At 39.7% G+C, this 15341-nt stretch overlaps 1 protein-coding gene across 3 annotated transcripts in view; it reads right to left on the minus strand.

Annotated features, from left to right (window-relative positions):
- Positions 1 to 7587: 7587 nt before the first annotated feature.
- TAFA1 (TAFA chemokine like family member 1) overlaps positions 7588 to 15341 on the minus strand; it is a 224030-nt gene continuing 216276 nt past the window's right edge. For all 3 annotated transcript variants that reach the window (XM_065687211.1, XM_065687210.1, XM_065687212.1), the window contains 2 exons: positions 12739 to 12863; positions 7588 to 8316 (listed from right to left, as the gene is read on the minus strand). In XM_065687211.1, coding sequence (XP_065543283.1) covers positions 8299 to 8316; positions 12739 to 12863 — 143 coding nt within the window. In that variant the 3' untranslated portion in view covers positions 7588 to 8298. The remainder of the gene's footprint in view (positions 8317 to 12738; positions 12864 to 15341) is intronic.

Consider the following 15341-nt stretch of genomic DNA (forward strand, 5'->3'; position numbering starts at 1 on the left):
AACTCTGCAGTAAATTATTTTTGCTATATATTTACAGCAAGGTCAATTTTTTCTCCCTGAATTTTGTTGCATACAATTCATTTGAATGGGGTGGCTTTTGTGTCATCTTTAATCTTCTAAATGCATCTTATGTCCAAATTATAAATCCTAGAAAGGAATGACCTATAATGAGTTCTTAACCACAGCTTTATGGCAGAACAAATACACTTCTCTAATATGCAAACTGTTAAATGTTTTCTTATCATACTAAAAGTGTGAATTAAATTATAATATGATGAAAAAGCAGCAGTCTGCAGTAATTCCAAATGTGGCAAATCTTCAGTAGTGCATAAAATTATTCAGTGAACTGTGGAAAACATCAGAGCAATTCTAGCCTTAAAGCTTTTCTTCCAACAACCAAAAAGTGCCAAAAACAAGCAAGCATAGCTAAGCATTTCATCTTGGAAGCAGCTTATTGAATTAATAAGACAAGTCAATTAATGTAATGCTCTGTTGCTTCAGGATAAAACATGAAAAGGAAAAAACCGGAGCTGTTTACTGTAGTGAGATCAAGCAACCATGAAGTCAGTAAAGCTGAAGTTGCTCAGTTCTCTAAATCCTAAGGAAATTATCAACATGGCCATTGCATATGTTCTCTTTATACGTAAATAATCCATGAGATGTGGAACTTCTGCTGTCCAGACACTGGGTTTAGTATCAATTTACTCCTGTTATGAGTCTATTTTGTGTCTGTACTGCATAAACTTGAAACTGAATAGTCACTATCGTTCATACTGGTGGATGTTTGGTTATGTTTGATGGTCTCACCTGTGTCCCAGGGCAGGTAAGGGAAGTTATCACTGAGATGCGCTGGGTATTTCACATGGGTACTATTCTACACTTAGTCTAACCTGTACCTTGTAGAGCAGTGAAGAAAATCGTGATCTGCAGTTAGAAACTGACTGTATTTCAGCAGAGCAGCCTGTGGTTAAATCATGGCAAGGTTTTGATTTGATAAATTGAATGTTAAGGCTGGTAATCTTTGCTTTCTGGTCAGTTCTTCAGTTTTCATTTCTCTTAATGCTAGGCTTTTAAGTGCTCAGAAATCCAGATTCTAGGCGTTTGTGAAAAAGTGTCTGAGAAGAATGGAACCAATTAGTGATGAACAACTGGTTTTCCTATGTAATACACTGTATCTTCTGAGAAATCTTTGTTATGCAAACTTTGGGTTTGATTTGAAAAATAATAATAATCCTGATCAAGAACTTTACCTATTATGAGCTCCCATTTTTCTTCTACCCAAACCACTGCCTTTAATTGTAAGGAACTAATTAGTTCAGTTTAAATAGGGCAGCTGTGTGTTAATGAAGAGTACAGAAAGAAACTGGCTGCTGGTACAGATGAGTGCCTCAATTATTCAGGCATAAGATGACCTCCATGTCTCACAACAATTTTTGGAGAACAATTCTCTCATAGGTATTCGTGTCAAATTCTGTTGGGAGCATAAGGGCAGCAGCTGAAAGGGAAACCGGAGGCAGCAATACATTGACAAGGTCTACTCACTTGGTGTATTGTGGTTGGCTTTTGGGGCTCCTTTGCAAGCATCAAGGTTTTGAATGGTATAGCTACAGGAGGTGCTTCGAGGTGGAATCACTGTAGTTTCCAGGTAGATGTGTGGAGTATATTAAGGGAGGAGAGCATAGACTAGAAATCAATGACAATTATGTGCTAAACAATTTTTAAAGTTTTAGGCTGGTCTTCCTTATTTTGCCCCTGGATCTTGAATAGCACTGACTGTAAGAAATCCTGTTATCCTTCTTTCACAGCTTTATTCTGTGATAGAGAAAGGGATGTATTGTGATCCCGTCAGAAGTATTTTTTGTAGGTTGCTGCTAGATGCACAGCTGAGATGATATTGTTTAGAAGAGTTTTCTGAAGCAGAGGAAGGACACAGAGATCACTGCCTTCAGCTGGTAGCATTTCCTAACTGTTTCTCTGCCTGACATCAGTGTCTGTGAGGTACTAGTAGGGCTTTAGAGACTTGGGGCCAGATTTGTAAAAATGCTGGGCCACTTTACTTGAGATAGCATATAAGCTCTACAAGTCTAGATAGTAGAGTCTTTCAGAAATGAAACTGAAAGAACACTGGGGAAAAATGTGCCCAGAAAAGAACCTAACGGGTCTGTGCTTGGATCCCATATGGTGCATTTAACAGCCATTTGGTCTGTTCTTCATTCTCTATTTCAAATCTGATTAAATCAACAGCAATGAATTGTCCTCTTGCAGAGACATAAACTAATGGCAAGCCCCCAGTAGTCTGTGTGCTGACTTCTTGGTTCTGATCAAGGTATATGAGACTGTAGAAGCAACAAACAGGATAGGTTCAGTGAAGGTGAGGAGCTGACAATTAACTCCTCTGCTGCAAATCAAGTATCAGTAGCATGTGCTTTATACACTAGGGCACACCTGAGAGAGACCCGATGGCCCTGAGCTGAGGATTGCTGTTGTGGGCAGTGAAATACGAGGAGCTGCTGGCATAGCAGCTGTAGTGAGGTTGGGATCTCACCTTCCAAAGTACATAGGAAAAAGGACAAGAAAGATCATCACATAAATCACAGCTGTTGGGGGGGACAGCTCCCTGAATTGGGTCTTGACAGCATAGCTGCTTTTCTCCATCTGTGGGGCAGTAGTGGTGAATAGAGATGGATGAAAATAATTAAGTGGTGTGAAAGAGAGGGTATGAGACGAAATGAAAATGAAATGAAATAGGAAATTAAGAGGAATGGCAGGTGTGAGGAAGAAATTGCATATTCCCCTGAGCAATACTTTAGATTATAGGCAGTTTGCTTCAAATCTGGGTGGGTCTCTAGCCTTCATTTCTAACAGAATCAAGGACAGCCATCTGAAAAAGCAAGCAAATGAGAGACAAGTGGGTTAGTAACTTGATGCTCAGACATGTATATTGTTTCTGGTCATACAAATTTGACCATATTGCCACATGGTGAGAAGACAAAAATAATCTGACAATGAGTCTTGGATGAAAAACTGTCATACCCAGGCCTGTCATGTGAGAAAGACCTCTGCACATTTCTGAGCTGCACTCAGGAATTAAAGGTACTTGTCAAGCAACAGCAAAAGGTTTTATCAAAGATCTGCAAGCATTCACACAGATGAATATTTGTCAAAAAATAAAGTGATTCTTTTTTTTTTTCCCATTCACTTAGTTACCCTCTGTAGTATCCTCTCCCTTGGCAGCTTAGTATCCTGTTTACTTGAGGGTAAGTTATTTGTCCTTCTTGTTGGCTGGTTCAGGCACTTCCTGGTGTGGCGGAATGCATGCTTTCTCTGTTCAAAGTAAACTTTTACATGAAAATCATTCTATCTGATGGGCATCTCTGAGAAATCATGACCTCCAAAAGAAGGACTGTTGGCTACATTTGTTTCTCAGTCCATCACAGTTAAGCACAGCCATTTCTGCGCTTTTTTTTCCATCTCTCTTCTGATCTGAAAGGCTCAAAGCAACTTATACTTAAGGAGCCATGAAACCAGACTAAGGCAGGACTGTGTCACTGTGTCCTTGTGGGAGCAGATGTTGGAGTAAGCGTAGTGGTGGTCTTCCATGCATTTGTGGTTTGAAAATCCCAGCTGAAGGGAGGTAAGCAAGTTCTGAGCAGTTGGCTCTTGCAGACTTGACTGCAGGCACTCTAATTCTGCTCTCTGTGACTTGATCTAACAGCCGGGGTCTGCTGCCAGTGAGATTTTACTGATGTGAACTGCAGATGAACCATCTGTAATGATGACCTGAAATCCAGGAGTCCTCAGTTCTATTGCTGGATCTGCTGCAGTTCTTTAGGATAACCTTAGACAGGTCTCAAGTCTTATGAGTCTTTGTTTCCTACCTGCAAAGCAGAAGAGTCAGTTTCTTTTCCTCAGAGTGGCATAGTTTTATAAAGTACAAATATTTGTGAAGTTAAGTGGTTTGACTGTGAGAGCATTTCACAGAAGAAACCATAAATATGTGTCAGGCCTACGATCTGAACTCAAACCGGTGAACTAGAAAAATTGTTGACAGCCTTAAACCAACTGCCCTGTACGCACATCTCCTTCTGTCTACCTGAAAGATTATTTGTGGAATGTGTTTCTATTTTTCTCTGCCAAAAAAAATAGAATACCAAGCAAAGAAGCATGACCCATTTCTTTGTCAGGCAAGCTCTAAACCCTGCTTACTGGGATGCAACTGAGGTACTGATAAAAGAGAAGCTTGTTTTACACCACAATATTCATCCTGCCACTGAAGAAGAAACAAAGACTGCCACCTTCAGATGAAATGAATGTGCTCTCCAAGCCAAGGTATGTTTATCTCCACAACTTCTCTATGATCTGTAGTTATATTTAGACCATACAGCAGAATAGAAAAGTGGCAAATGAGGAGAGTTAGGAACATAACCGGTAATTATTTTATAATGTGAAAATAGAATACACCACTGAAAGTATCTGCAAACTCTGTTAATTGTCAATCAGTAGGTCTGATAAGAGCATCACTCATCAATTACTGTATCACCTTCAGAGTCCTTTCTCTGTGTGACGCACCAAGTACACATCATGCTGTTCATAATTGTTGGCCGTAGCAGTGGACTTACTCCATGTGTCTTTTTTCTTCAGATACAGCATGTAGCAATGTTAAGTGATACCACACTGAGCTCTTTATTACCAGAGATTTTTGGACAGAAGCACATAATCTAGATTTTCTGAATCAATAGGCAGATGGTAGCTATTTTTTTCTTTTTCAGTATTTTTTCCAACTTGTACATTTCAGATTTACATAACTTGTTTTTTCACACATTTGAAGAAGAAACATTGACAGAAATCTAAATTTATCTTGGATGCATTTACAACTACTTTTCTTTTTTCCCTGGCATGTCTCTGTCTAGACTTCTGCCAAAAAGCAGGAACTTTCACCTTTCTCTTCTATGGATGTATATACTTTTAAACATTGGGCAGAGTGGCATGACTGTCACTTTCTCATGAGGATGTGGACCCTCATTCACTCCACTACTGAAATACATTGTGTTTCCATCACCCAAGGTAAGCTGCTCTGCCATCTTCCTGCTACATGCTGTGTTCCTGTGCATCTCACTGAAATACATGATCATTGTGACTTCAGACTGCTTGGGTTTTTTTACTATTGTATTCAATTTGGTTCACTGGAACAATGAAGATTAGCTGCATCCGGCTCCCCCTTTGACTTCACGTTTTGTTAGTCATTATTTTTGTAAAGGCCTTAATTCCCCTCTAAAACATTTTAATTAAAACAGCAATTTCTCAGTGCCACACTTCATGAGCAGATCTTGCAGCAACTTCAAAGAGACACAGATGTTTACTGAATTTGGTGTGATATTTGAGGCTGCCTACTGGCAACAAAAAATTCATAAACATCTCTAAGAAACTTTGCTGTGGTAATGACAACGTTTGCTTCCTATGTTTTACCAAGTCTAATACTTCCCAGTCTCAACAGGCATATTCCATAGACACGGGCATAAGCATTGTTATCTACTCACAGATACACCATGTCAGATACACTGCTACGGGATAAGTACCTCTCAGTGGTGATAACTCGGGCTTTGCAAACGGCACAAAAGGCCATAGGTTAGTTTGCTGTGTGGGGTTATCAGTAGGCTTGGAATAAGGAAACCAAAGTTAAATTTCTGCTCAATTTTCCATACCTTCCAATATGATTTTCAGTGGCCATTTACCTTTGTGTGCCTCGATTCCTGCTGTTAAATGGATGATAACATACATATCCTGGCTTTTAATCAACTTATTGCCTGGTGGCAGTCTATCTCCCAGTGCACCAAGGGCTTCCTAGGTCTAGAGGGTTTTTTTTAAAGTGCTGTTGCAGTAAAACGAAGAATTGCTATGGACTTATTCTGGAGGAGTTTCCCCTTACGTGTGGTAGGTGAGCCTGGAGCTGGTCTGAGATCTCATTTTGGGATCACATCTATGTGAGGATAACCAGGCAGGCAGTGGTCCTCATTGAGATGATGGGACCAAGGACGCATGGCTATGGCAGATCATATCTAAAACATCGACTAGAGTCCAGGTATCTTCTGCAGTTTAGTCAAGTGGCTGTGGCCAGAAAAGACATGTTCTTCTTGCTGGGACACAGGTGAGGCTGGTCTCTATGTGTTAGGACATATAACATGCTCCTATTTAGTCTTTCTGTGCACAGAAGAAAACCAAGTTTCTTCCTTGACCACTTTTCACTCTCATGTCTTTTTGAAGGGGAAATAATAGAGGTACTTGGAAATAGCATATCCTTTTCCAGTGTGAGCATCAGCCAAGGACCAGCACAGAAAGCTGGCATGGAGTATGGCGTGACACATCATGTAGCTGCTTTAATATACAGTGTAATTACAGTGACAAATTTCTGCCTCTTGAAACATAAGGGACTGAAGTGGTTGCCCTGAAGGAGAAAGAAAGCTAGCGTGAGAATTTTGACCAACTCTAGCTTGGGAAATGCAGCGCTTCCTCTGCTCTCGATTAAAAGTGATCAGCATGGCCAAAGGGGTCCTGTGAGAGGCAAGGTAAGCAGGCTGAAAGGGAATTGGAAACATTAAAGAAATTAAACTGTACTGGATAGAACAAGTTTTACAGTTCCCTGTTCCTTTTTGATTCAGTAGCATTAGGCATACTGAAAGGTAGATTGTGCAGACTTATGCGTGACAGCAGGATAATTTTCCACACGAATAAACCCCTGAAATTAATTGGACTGTTTGCAAAAGTGACTGGGAATGTGAACTTGGCTTGCACATGTCAGCCCTCAGATGTGATCTTTCCTCAGTGATGCAAGAGCCAGGCTGCATGGAGAACAGCAACAGCTTAGCTAGAAACGTGAATTCAAACCGCTTGCAGTGAGTAGATCAATGTCTCTGTGGATGCATCCTTGCTGAAGAGCATCTCAACTCAGCTGATTCACCTTAGCAAGAAACAGATTAAAATTAATCTGAAAGAAACTATTCCTGAAATTAAGACATGGCTTAGACACAGTTTGCTTACCGCAAACTGTTCTGCATTTGCTGTGCCATGGAATTGCCCATATGCATGTTTTAGCTGGTGGCAGATGCTCTCAATGAGAATTGGCCTGACCTGCAACAGAGGAAGCTTAAATTTAGGTTTTTCTCCCACCTGTGCTGTGGGATAAAAGCACACAGACAGGCATGTGTGTGCATGTGCATGTGCCTGAGCATTCAAGGTGTCCACAGAGACATTTGCTTAACCTGAAATGCTTGTACACCAATTGCAAATGGGCTCGTAAAAAAACAAACCATATGTAAAAGCCCTCTCCCATGTTGGTCTGGAAAGAAATAGCTTTGTTGTTGTTTCAAAGAATTAGTGAGCCAACAATACAAAGCTTTAGAGTTGGTTACTGTTTTTTTACTGTAGTCTCTATGAGCTATACAAAGTCTGAAGACATTGTACGTACAGTACACCTTTAATAAGAAGGGAGCTCACAGTCTACCAAACTCTGCCAAATAAACCTTTAATACATACTGTACTTCATTCAGTAGCTGTCCATCTCTTCTTCATGGAATATCTAACAGCTCTAAAAATATTTTCTTGAAAGAGGATAGAATTATCATTGTTATATATCAATCAAGTATGGTTAATGAAGCAAAGCCAGCATGCTAGTATTGCACAAGGGGAAAAGCCTCCAGAACACAAAGTGGAACAACAAATGCCCTCAACATTCTGCCAAAGGGAACAGGAAGCTCTGGATGCCACATTGGTAGGATTCGTGTAGCTCTTAGGCATCCTTGTACCGCAGCAGGTTTGCTTTGCCTCTTCGCTGCCACATTTCTCTCTGAAACACGTAGGGATCTTCCAGACCATTACAAAAAAGAAGAAAAAAATTTACAGCAGCTGCAGCAAAGTGTGGTACTATTCAATTTCTTGAAGAGTGAGGCTTTTATTTCAAAATATCATATATTAATATATATATATTTCTATATATATACTTTAACTGGTATAAAGTAAATTGTAGATCCAAACTTAGACTGTTGTTTGTACTTTGCAATCTCGGAAACTTTACCAAAGGAACCATTTTCTTCATTTTTATTTTCAGCTGTCAAAAATCAGGGGCATTATTTCCACCGAATACTTGCTTTCACACAGTAAAGCCACTGTTGTTGTCTGGTAAACAGTCAAAGTGCAAATAAGAAATCCATTTGGCTTGTAAATGCTGAGATGGTTTTAAACTTTCAATACTTTGTCCTCACAAATCAGCAGGGCTTTCACTGTCTCCTTGCAGACGGCGCTCTGTTAGGTCCTTGGGTGGATCTGCAGTAAGAAAGCACAAAAGCATCAGTATACAAAATACGTTATGAGAGGAAAGACAGGCCCAGGCTTCATGGTATTTTGTCCTGTTCATGATATAGCTGAGTTTAAATCGCAGTATCTGGGGGAGAAGGGTCTTTTCTCTTGGGGCTGCAGGGATTTAAGGACGTGCAAGAGGCAGACCCTGAGCGAGCTCCTGCCTGTGCCTTGGGAGACGCTGGATGTGCATTGATCACCTTGGCTGGTGGTGTATCACAGCTTTGGGTGTGGGGACATGCTCATCCTAGCCTTCCACCCTCCCCTTCTCAGACTGATGCTAGTAGCTTCTGCTAAACAAAGCCATGTAGATGGATCCATCTTTCATTTGGATCCACACCAACCCTCTTAGCCAAAGAGTAGGATAGGGAATGACTAGCTATATAACAGACTGGAAAGTCTGACTGACTTCATCTACTCACCTTGGGTGAGATAACACAGCCTGCAACAGACCATAAAACCATCACTCTTTATGACTAACACCACAATTGATCTGAGCAAGCACGCTAATGGCTTGAAGAGGAAACACCACCGCCCAGACGATTTTTAAGGATGCTGAAATAAGAACAACTGACCAGAAGCAAAAATAGCTCTCCCGAGGAGAGACTTTTGTTTCTTTCCTGCACTGCTACACAAGATGAACGGCACAAGAGGTCCAACTCTTTGCTAGATGACTAGGTCAGCAATGAAACTCAAATTGACTTGAATATGAGCAGGCTCAGGCATTAAATCAGGACTAGAAATCATTAGCTAAGCACTAGGTGATATGTTGAAATGTAGTCTTGTAGCAAGAGATATTTACTATCATTTTGTGCTCTACTGCGTTGAACTGACATCTTTCTTAATTACAGAGACTGTTATCACAAAAATAGAGGGATTTCTTCAGCACTCTAAATTAAAAAGACCTGGAAATCATTTTACCTATTATGGATAGCTTAAAAACAGAAAATAAGACTCTGGGTTTATTTACCATTTCCTTCCTTACCCCAGTTCCCATGTTCTGCTCTCCTGGTTTGCCACTGATGAGTGACCCTGATGCATTTACTCTCTTGGGGTATTCATATATATCCATTTCTTGTTTGTACACTGCTTCAGGTGTTGGTGTGGTTGGTGTAAGAGTATGGAATGACAAGGGACCACAGGGTCATGGACACCACAGCTGCTATTTGTTGCAGCATGCGATGAACAATGGCTGCTAAGAAACGTGATGCTCAGGTCCCTTGGGGCACCCTTAAATGGTCTGCATTTCTATGATGGCAAAATGTATGGTGAAACAAGTGTTAATCTGGGAACTGGAGGTGTGGGTGGGCTGATAATGGAGGGCACAAGCTGTGGAACTGGAGAGATGCTCTGAGCTGACCTGCTCTGCCAGTCCCCAGGTGTTCAATGCTTTAATAGTATCAGCAGAAAAACAGCTTGTTGATGTATTTAGAGGTGTTATTAGTATGGATTACATAAAAAGAGATTTTTTGCAGACACCAATCAAGAGCTTGTGAGTAACTCCCTCAGTTAAATGGGAAGTAGCAAATCATGGGATGCATGAAGAGCCATGTTTCCATGGTTTTCAGCAGCTCTGGTATCTTACAGGCATTTAAGTGCCCTTATGGGCACTATCTTCAAGCATGCAGGCTGAGACCATGCTCATATTTCTCCTGGTACCAGTTACTGAAATGTAGTGATATGATCTCCAGCCAGGTCCTAGTGCAGCTCCAAGAGTCCCACACTTTGAAGGAAAGCATTGAAACTTATGTTCTTTAAGAAAAACGGGGAAAAAAAAAGAATTAAGAAAAAGCATTGAAACTGCTCCAAAAATTGAATTACAAAATGATTTCTTTCCAGTGTTTGTCACCTGCTCTGACCATCAATAGAAAACAAATCAATTTACAGAGGCTCTGAGCTTTATATCTTTGGCTTTAACAACTTCATTAGCGAGCTATGCTAAAAGACTAAACACACAAAGAAATGTGTAAAAAGGAAGACATGCTGGCAAAAAGCCTTTACTGGCTCTGTTGTCCATGTTCTTCTGACACTAATCAGTATTCATCACATCTGAGAACCAGCCATGAAGTAACGCACTACGCTGTAAAATTACATATATTTTGAATATTCAGACATTCTCATATATATATATATACACATATATATATACAGAGATACTTATATGTGATTTACTGTGGGTCTTGGAGAATATTCTAATAGGTATTTTAATCCTGAGAGTCATAAACATGAATGTTTTCCCTGTCAGGACAAGAGCAGCTGCCTAACATCCATGTATTCTGTGTGAGAAAAAGCCTTCATTAAAACAGTTTACAGCCCATGGTGACTTGCTCTAGCTTTTTGGCTAATCACCACAGATATATCTAGGATGTTGACTTATTTGTCTTGTTTCTTCTGCTTTCTTAACTTCCTTAAGTATATAAATTAGACACACATGGCCCAATCTTGCAGCCTGGATTGGGGTCAATACAGATTATAGTGTAATCCCTTTCTCTGATGCTATCTGAAATGACAAAACAAAGACAAAAAAATGCCTTTTTCTGGATCTGATTGCTTCTATTATTTTATATTTATGTTGCCAGATTTGACGCAGCAGTTTGGATTCTAGCAAAGTTCCAGGGATTATGAAGTAGATTTTTTGCTTGGAAAATGCAAGAGACGGTTCCTAAGCACATCATGTCACGTTGCTTTTGTCAATTGGGTTCCGTAATGATATTTTAAAGCAACAAAGCAAAATTCTACTGGAAGCAGCACCATAAGGTACTCCCCTCACAAGCTAATTAAAATAACTCCTGTGGGTAAATGAAGAAATATTTTTTTCAGTTATGAGCACTCACTCTGTAAGTATTTAATTTAAATGAAATACAATGATGCATACTGAATAGATTGGACCATACATCTGCATATTAATGAAGCTGCTACATTTCTAGCAATCACTTCTAGAAGCAGGCTATCGCCTAAAACCAGTTTATATGATGAGGGTTGGGGGAGTTAAGAGCAGGACAATTTCACAGGAAAAAAGCAAATGTAATTCCTAAATTATATAATTTGCAGAGAGACTGCAGCAGTGCTGAATTATTGTAATTTAACAAAAGTATAACACACTTCATGTTGCTTATTGCTTCTTTAATGTCACTTTTTTCCACTTTAATTCTCTGATTCAGTTAGAAAGAGGTTGCCTCAGTGAAAAGGACGTACAGTAAGTTTGTGGGGGTTTTTGGTTTTGTTTTTTGATTGCACGGCAAGACATGTACTTTAGGGCACAGTCTTGTAGTGTTGTTTCACTGTGGACAGATCAGTTGTGAACACAGAGTGGTTTGCACCCACAAAGACACTGCAAGGAAGAAGCTGAGTCAAGGAATCACAGTGCCCTCCATGCTTTCTCCTTTTCTCTGGGAGATGACAAAGAGATAACATGCATCCTGTTTTCAGGGGCCACTTACTGCCTGCTACAAAGAAAACCTCCTAAATTGGTATGTATCCTACTAATTAAATGTGGTGGTAAGATTGGCCACACCAGAAGGTACTGCTCAAGAAACTAAGGTTGCAATACAAATCATTCATCCCAGGTTATATCATACAGTAGGAAAGAAAAGAATTCGGATGGCATGGGGATTAGTTGAGGTAGAATCAACTATTTCAACGAAAGGCCTAGAAGACATGAAAAATTGCTCAAGTTAGGACTGTAGAAAAAGGAAGAAGTCAGGAAATCATGACACTGAGCTTCACATTCCTGTGAATTAGTAGTGGGTTATGAAAATGTAGAACTTCTTAAAGAGGGAAAAAATTCTTGACTTTTTCTTTTTTAATTCAGCAGGTTTCAAAAGTTATTTTCCACTTCACTGAAAAACAAAATCTATTAATTCTTAAAACATATTTTCTGTTGACCACTGTATAATTTTCCTAGAAAAAAAAAATAATTGTGGCATGAAAATAATTTAATGTGTGGAATACAGTAGGTATAGCTAGCAATTTTACAAAAATGGTTGTGAAATAATTGCACAATGCAAGAAAAAAACCTGGAATCCATTTTTTAAACATACTTTTTTCCCAAAGGTAATCTCATAGTGGGAGAAGTATGGCCAGCTCATTCATGCTCTTTTTGCAGCTGTATCTCTGCATTTTCCTACCAATGTACGGTGAAAGTTGGCATCACCGCTTGGCTTGTTTTACCTGAATCTTCAGTATCTCAAAGGTATGTCACTAACAGGTGCATGGGGCTAGAGCTGCTCTGAAGACCTCAAATGTAGACAGTGAGTTGAGTGCTCAGCACTTAAAGTGACCTTTAAGACTTTTACAGCAGACATGATGACGAAAAGATATGGGTGAGCAATCATTAGTGACTCCCTTTCCTATTGAGACCTCCTGGGTATAGACAGAAAGGCGACTTACTCTGGTGGTCTTGATTTTATTGCCAGTCGCACACATCCATCCAGAATTATCAGGCAACGTCTTACATTCCTCTCCTTCTAGGCAGGGCTCCATCTCACACCACCATTTCCCAATCACTATGGAAGCTAGAAGAGAAAATACAATGTTCACAACTCTGTTATAATGAAAAATCTAGTGAAACAATATCTCAAGGGTCCAACACTGCATTTTAGAAGCAGAGCATCCCTTCTAAACCCTTCTACTGAAATCTAGTTGCAAGGTTTCTGCATTTAATTACTTGTTTTGCATCTTTTATTCTCTAAGACAGTGCACTGCTTCTCATAGTTTCTGTATACACGAGATCTCACCTACTCTCATGCTGTGACTGCAGGGAATGCTGTGATGGCAGCAATATTCCTTCAAACCAAAGGACCATACATCTTAACAGCCCATCTTCATGAGTGTCCAATCTGGACTTTTTGAACACATACAAGAACAAGGCAAGTTGAAAGAGATTTCCGTTGGAATATTCTTCAGGTCTTCAGGACTTGTGGGTCAGGGTACTCCAGAATAAACAGAGCCTGCTTTGTTTTCAATACCTATAGCTGTCCTTTTGCTGAATTTTTGGAACCCATGTAGACTTTTAGCTTCCAGTGTCCCATTGCAGGGAGCGCCGCAACAAGCAACAGGAGGTAAGGTAATGATGAAGAGCAGCAGTTCAGTTTCTTGAAACATGATTATGAATTTTATAGAATCCATATTATCTCTAACAGTAACTTTGAATTTCCAAATATTTAACATTGTAAATGATGACAGTGTTTGGATCTTGTTGTTTGAATTTAGTTCTCACATGTGTTTACAGCCTCGAGTGTACCTTAATGAAGTTTCTTGCCTGGGAATTGGTATCTGTCTATATCCTTAACTGGATCTTAATGACATTTTTTGTCTTGGGATTTTGATCAACTTTAGCTAACCTTGCAAACTGTAACTAGTTGGTGCATGAGTGGCTCTGTCTGCGGTTTGTTTTCTCTGGCAAGAATTAATTTCATGTTTGCAGTCATGAAGCTTCTTACACAGTCAAATAGAGATGCTTTACCCATTCATATCATCCCAGAGTTGCTTCACGGCCATGAAATATCTTTGAAACAGTAGACTACCTTGTATCACACCATTCAGCTCTGGAAGATGCCCTGTTGTGCATGCACTGATTTCAGGAGTTTATAATTACATTCTTGATTCATTTTTTACCTAGTTGTTTATGCTCACAAAATCCCAAGTAGACACCTAAAAACATCTGCAGCTGCTATTAATGTCCTTCCCCTTATTTCACAGCTACGCAGACAAAGCTACTAGTCCCTTTAATCTCTGACATATGACCAACCCACACTGAGAAATCAATGCACCAAACCCACAGATGCTCCTAGACTAAAAAGTGTGTATCACTATTCCATTTCAACATGCAGGAGCAGGCTCTGCATGGACCAGAATGCAGGAGACTGCAGAAGAGAGAGACCCAGCAAGGCACAAAAGAGTGTCCATAACACTTGAACTGCATTCTTGTTCTCAGGCTAGGAGAGACGGGCAATAGGTGACCATGGCTGCAAAGTTATGTATCATCAGAATTACCTACACAGTTATACCCATCACACTATCTCAACAGACCTGTTGTTGTCCCACCTAAGCAGCTGACTTTGTTGCTCCAATCTTAATTTACTAGGAAAGGATCCCCTTTTGACTTGGCTCTGAGAAGAAAACTACCTTTCATAGGACTGTTCCAATTCAGTGTTTTGTTTTTCCAGTGAGGACTATGAAAAAATGAACCACTGACAACACAGTCAACCCTCAAACGCTTTGGATTCTTCTGGCAGCCTCATGTAACTTCTTAATGCTCCCCTGACTTCCTGATCCATCTTCCTTTGCCACAGACTAACAACAAACACACACAGACGCAAGCATACAAGTATGTGATACTATAAATGTGTATTTCCAAATGGGAGACTTAAGTACACACACTTACACCCAAGCAAAGCAAATGACATATTCTTTAGGTAAGAATGTAATAGGAATATTTTAGATTGCTTAAATGATCACAAAGGCATGTCATGTAAACAGAAAGGAAGCTGTTTTTTAAGTAAAGCTGGTAGTAAACTCTGGGAAATTCTTAATATAGAGTGGGAAGTCCTGTAAGGAAGGTCAGTTATACATTCATTAATTTTCACTTTCATTTCCTCTAAAGTGCAATTAAGACTTCCTTTGGAAAGGTGAGATATTTGTTCATCAGATAAGCTGGACAAACCTGCCAACTGTTGAGGTACATGGTTGATCTGAGTGGCACATGGTCAAGATATTTCCTGGGCCATGCTGGAGTGCATCCAAGTATAGCAAATAAAAATATATATAGTGCAACATAAACCAGAATGAAAAGCAATATTTCTGGCCAGCAAATTAATGTGAAGCTACTGCAATTCAGGAATCCAAATTAGTATATTTCAAAACAGGCCTTCACTTGGTATGTGATTATACAAGCAGACTTGCTGAATAATTGTCTCAGCAGGGATACGGTTTTTACCCAATGAGTTTACTTTAAACACAGGGAGAAACACCTTGTGTTTGAAAGATCCTTT

This window comes from Lathamus discolor, chromosome 7 (assembly GCF_037157495.1).
Source record: "Lathamus discolor isolate bLatDis1 chromosome 7, bLatDis1.hap1, whole genome shotgun sequence".
Taxonomy (NCBI): domain Eukaryota; kingdom Metazoa; phylum Chordata; class Aves; order Psittaciformes; family Psittacidae; genus Lathamus; species Lathamus discolor.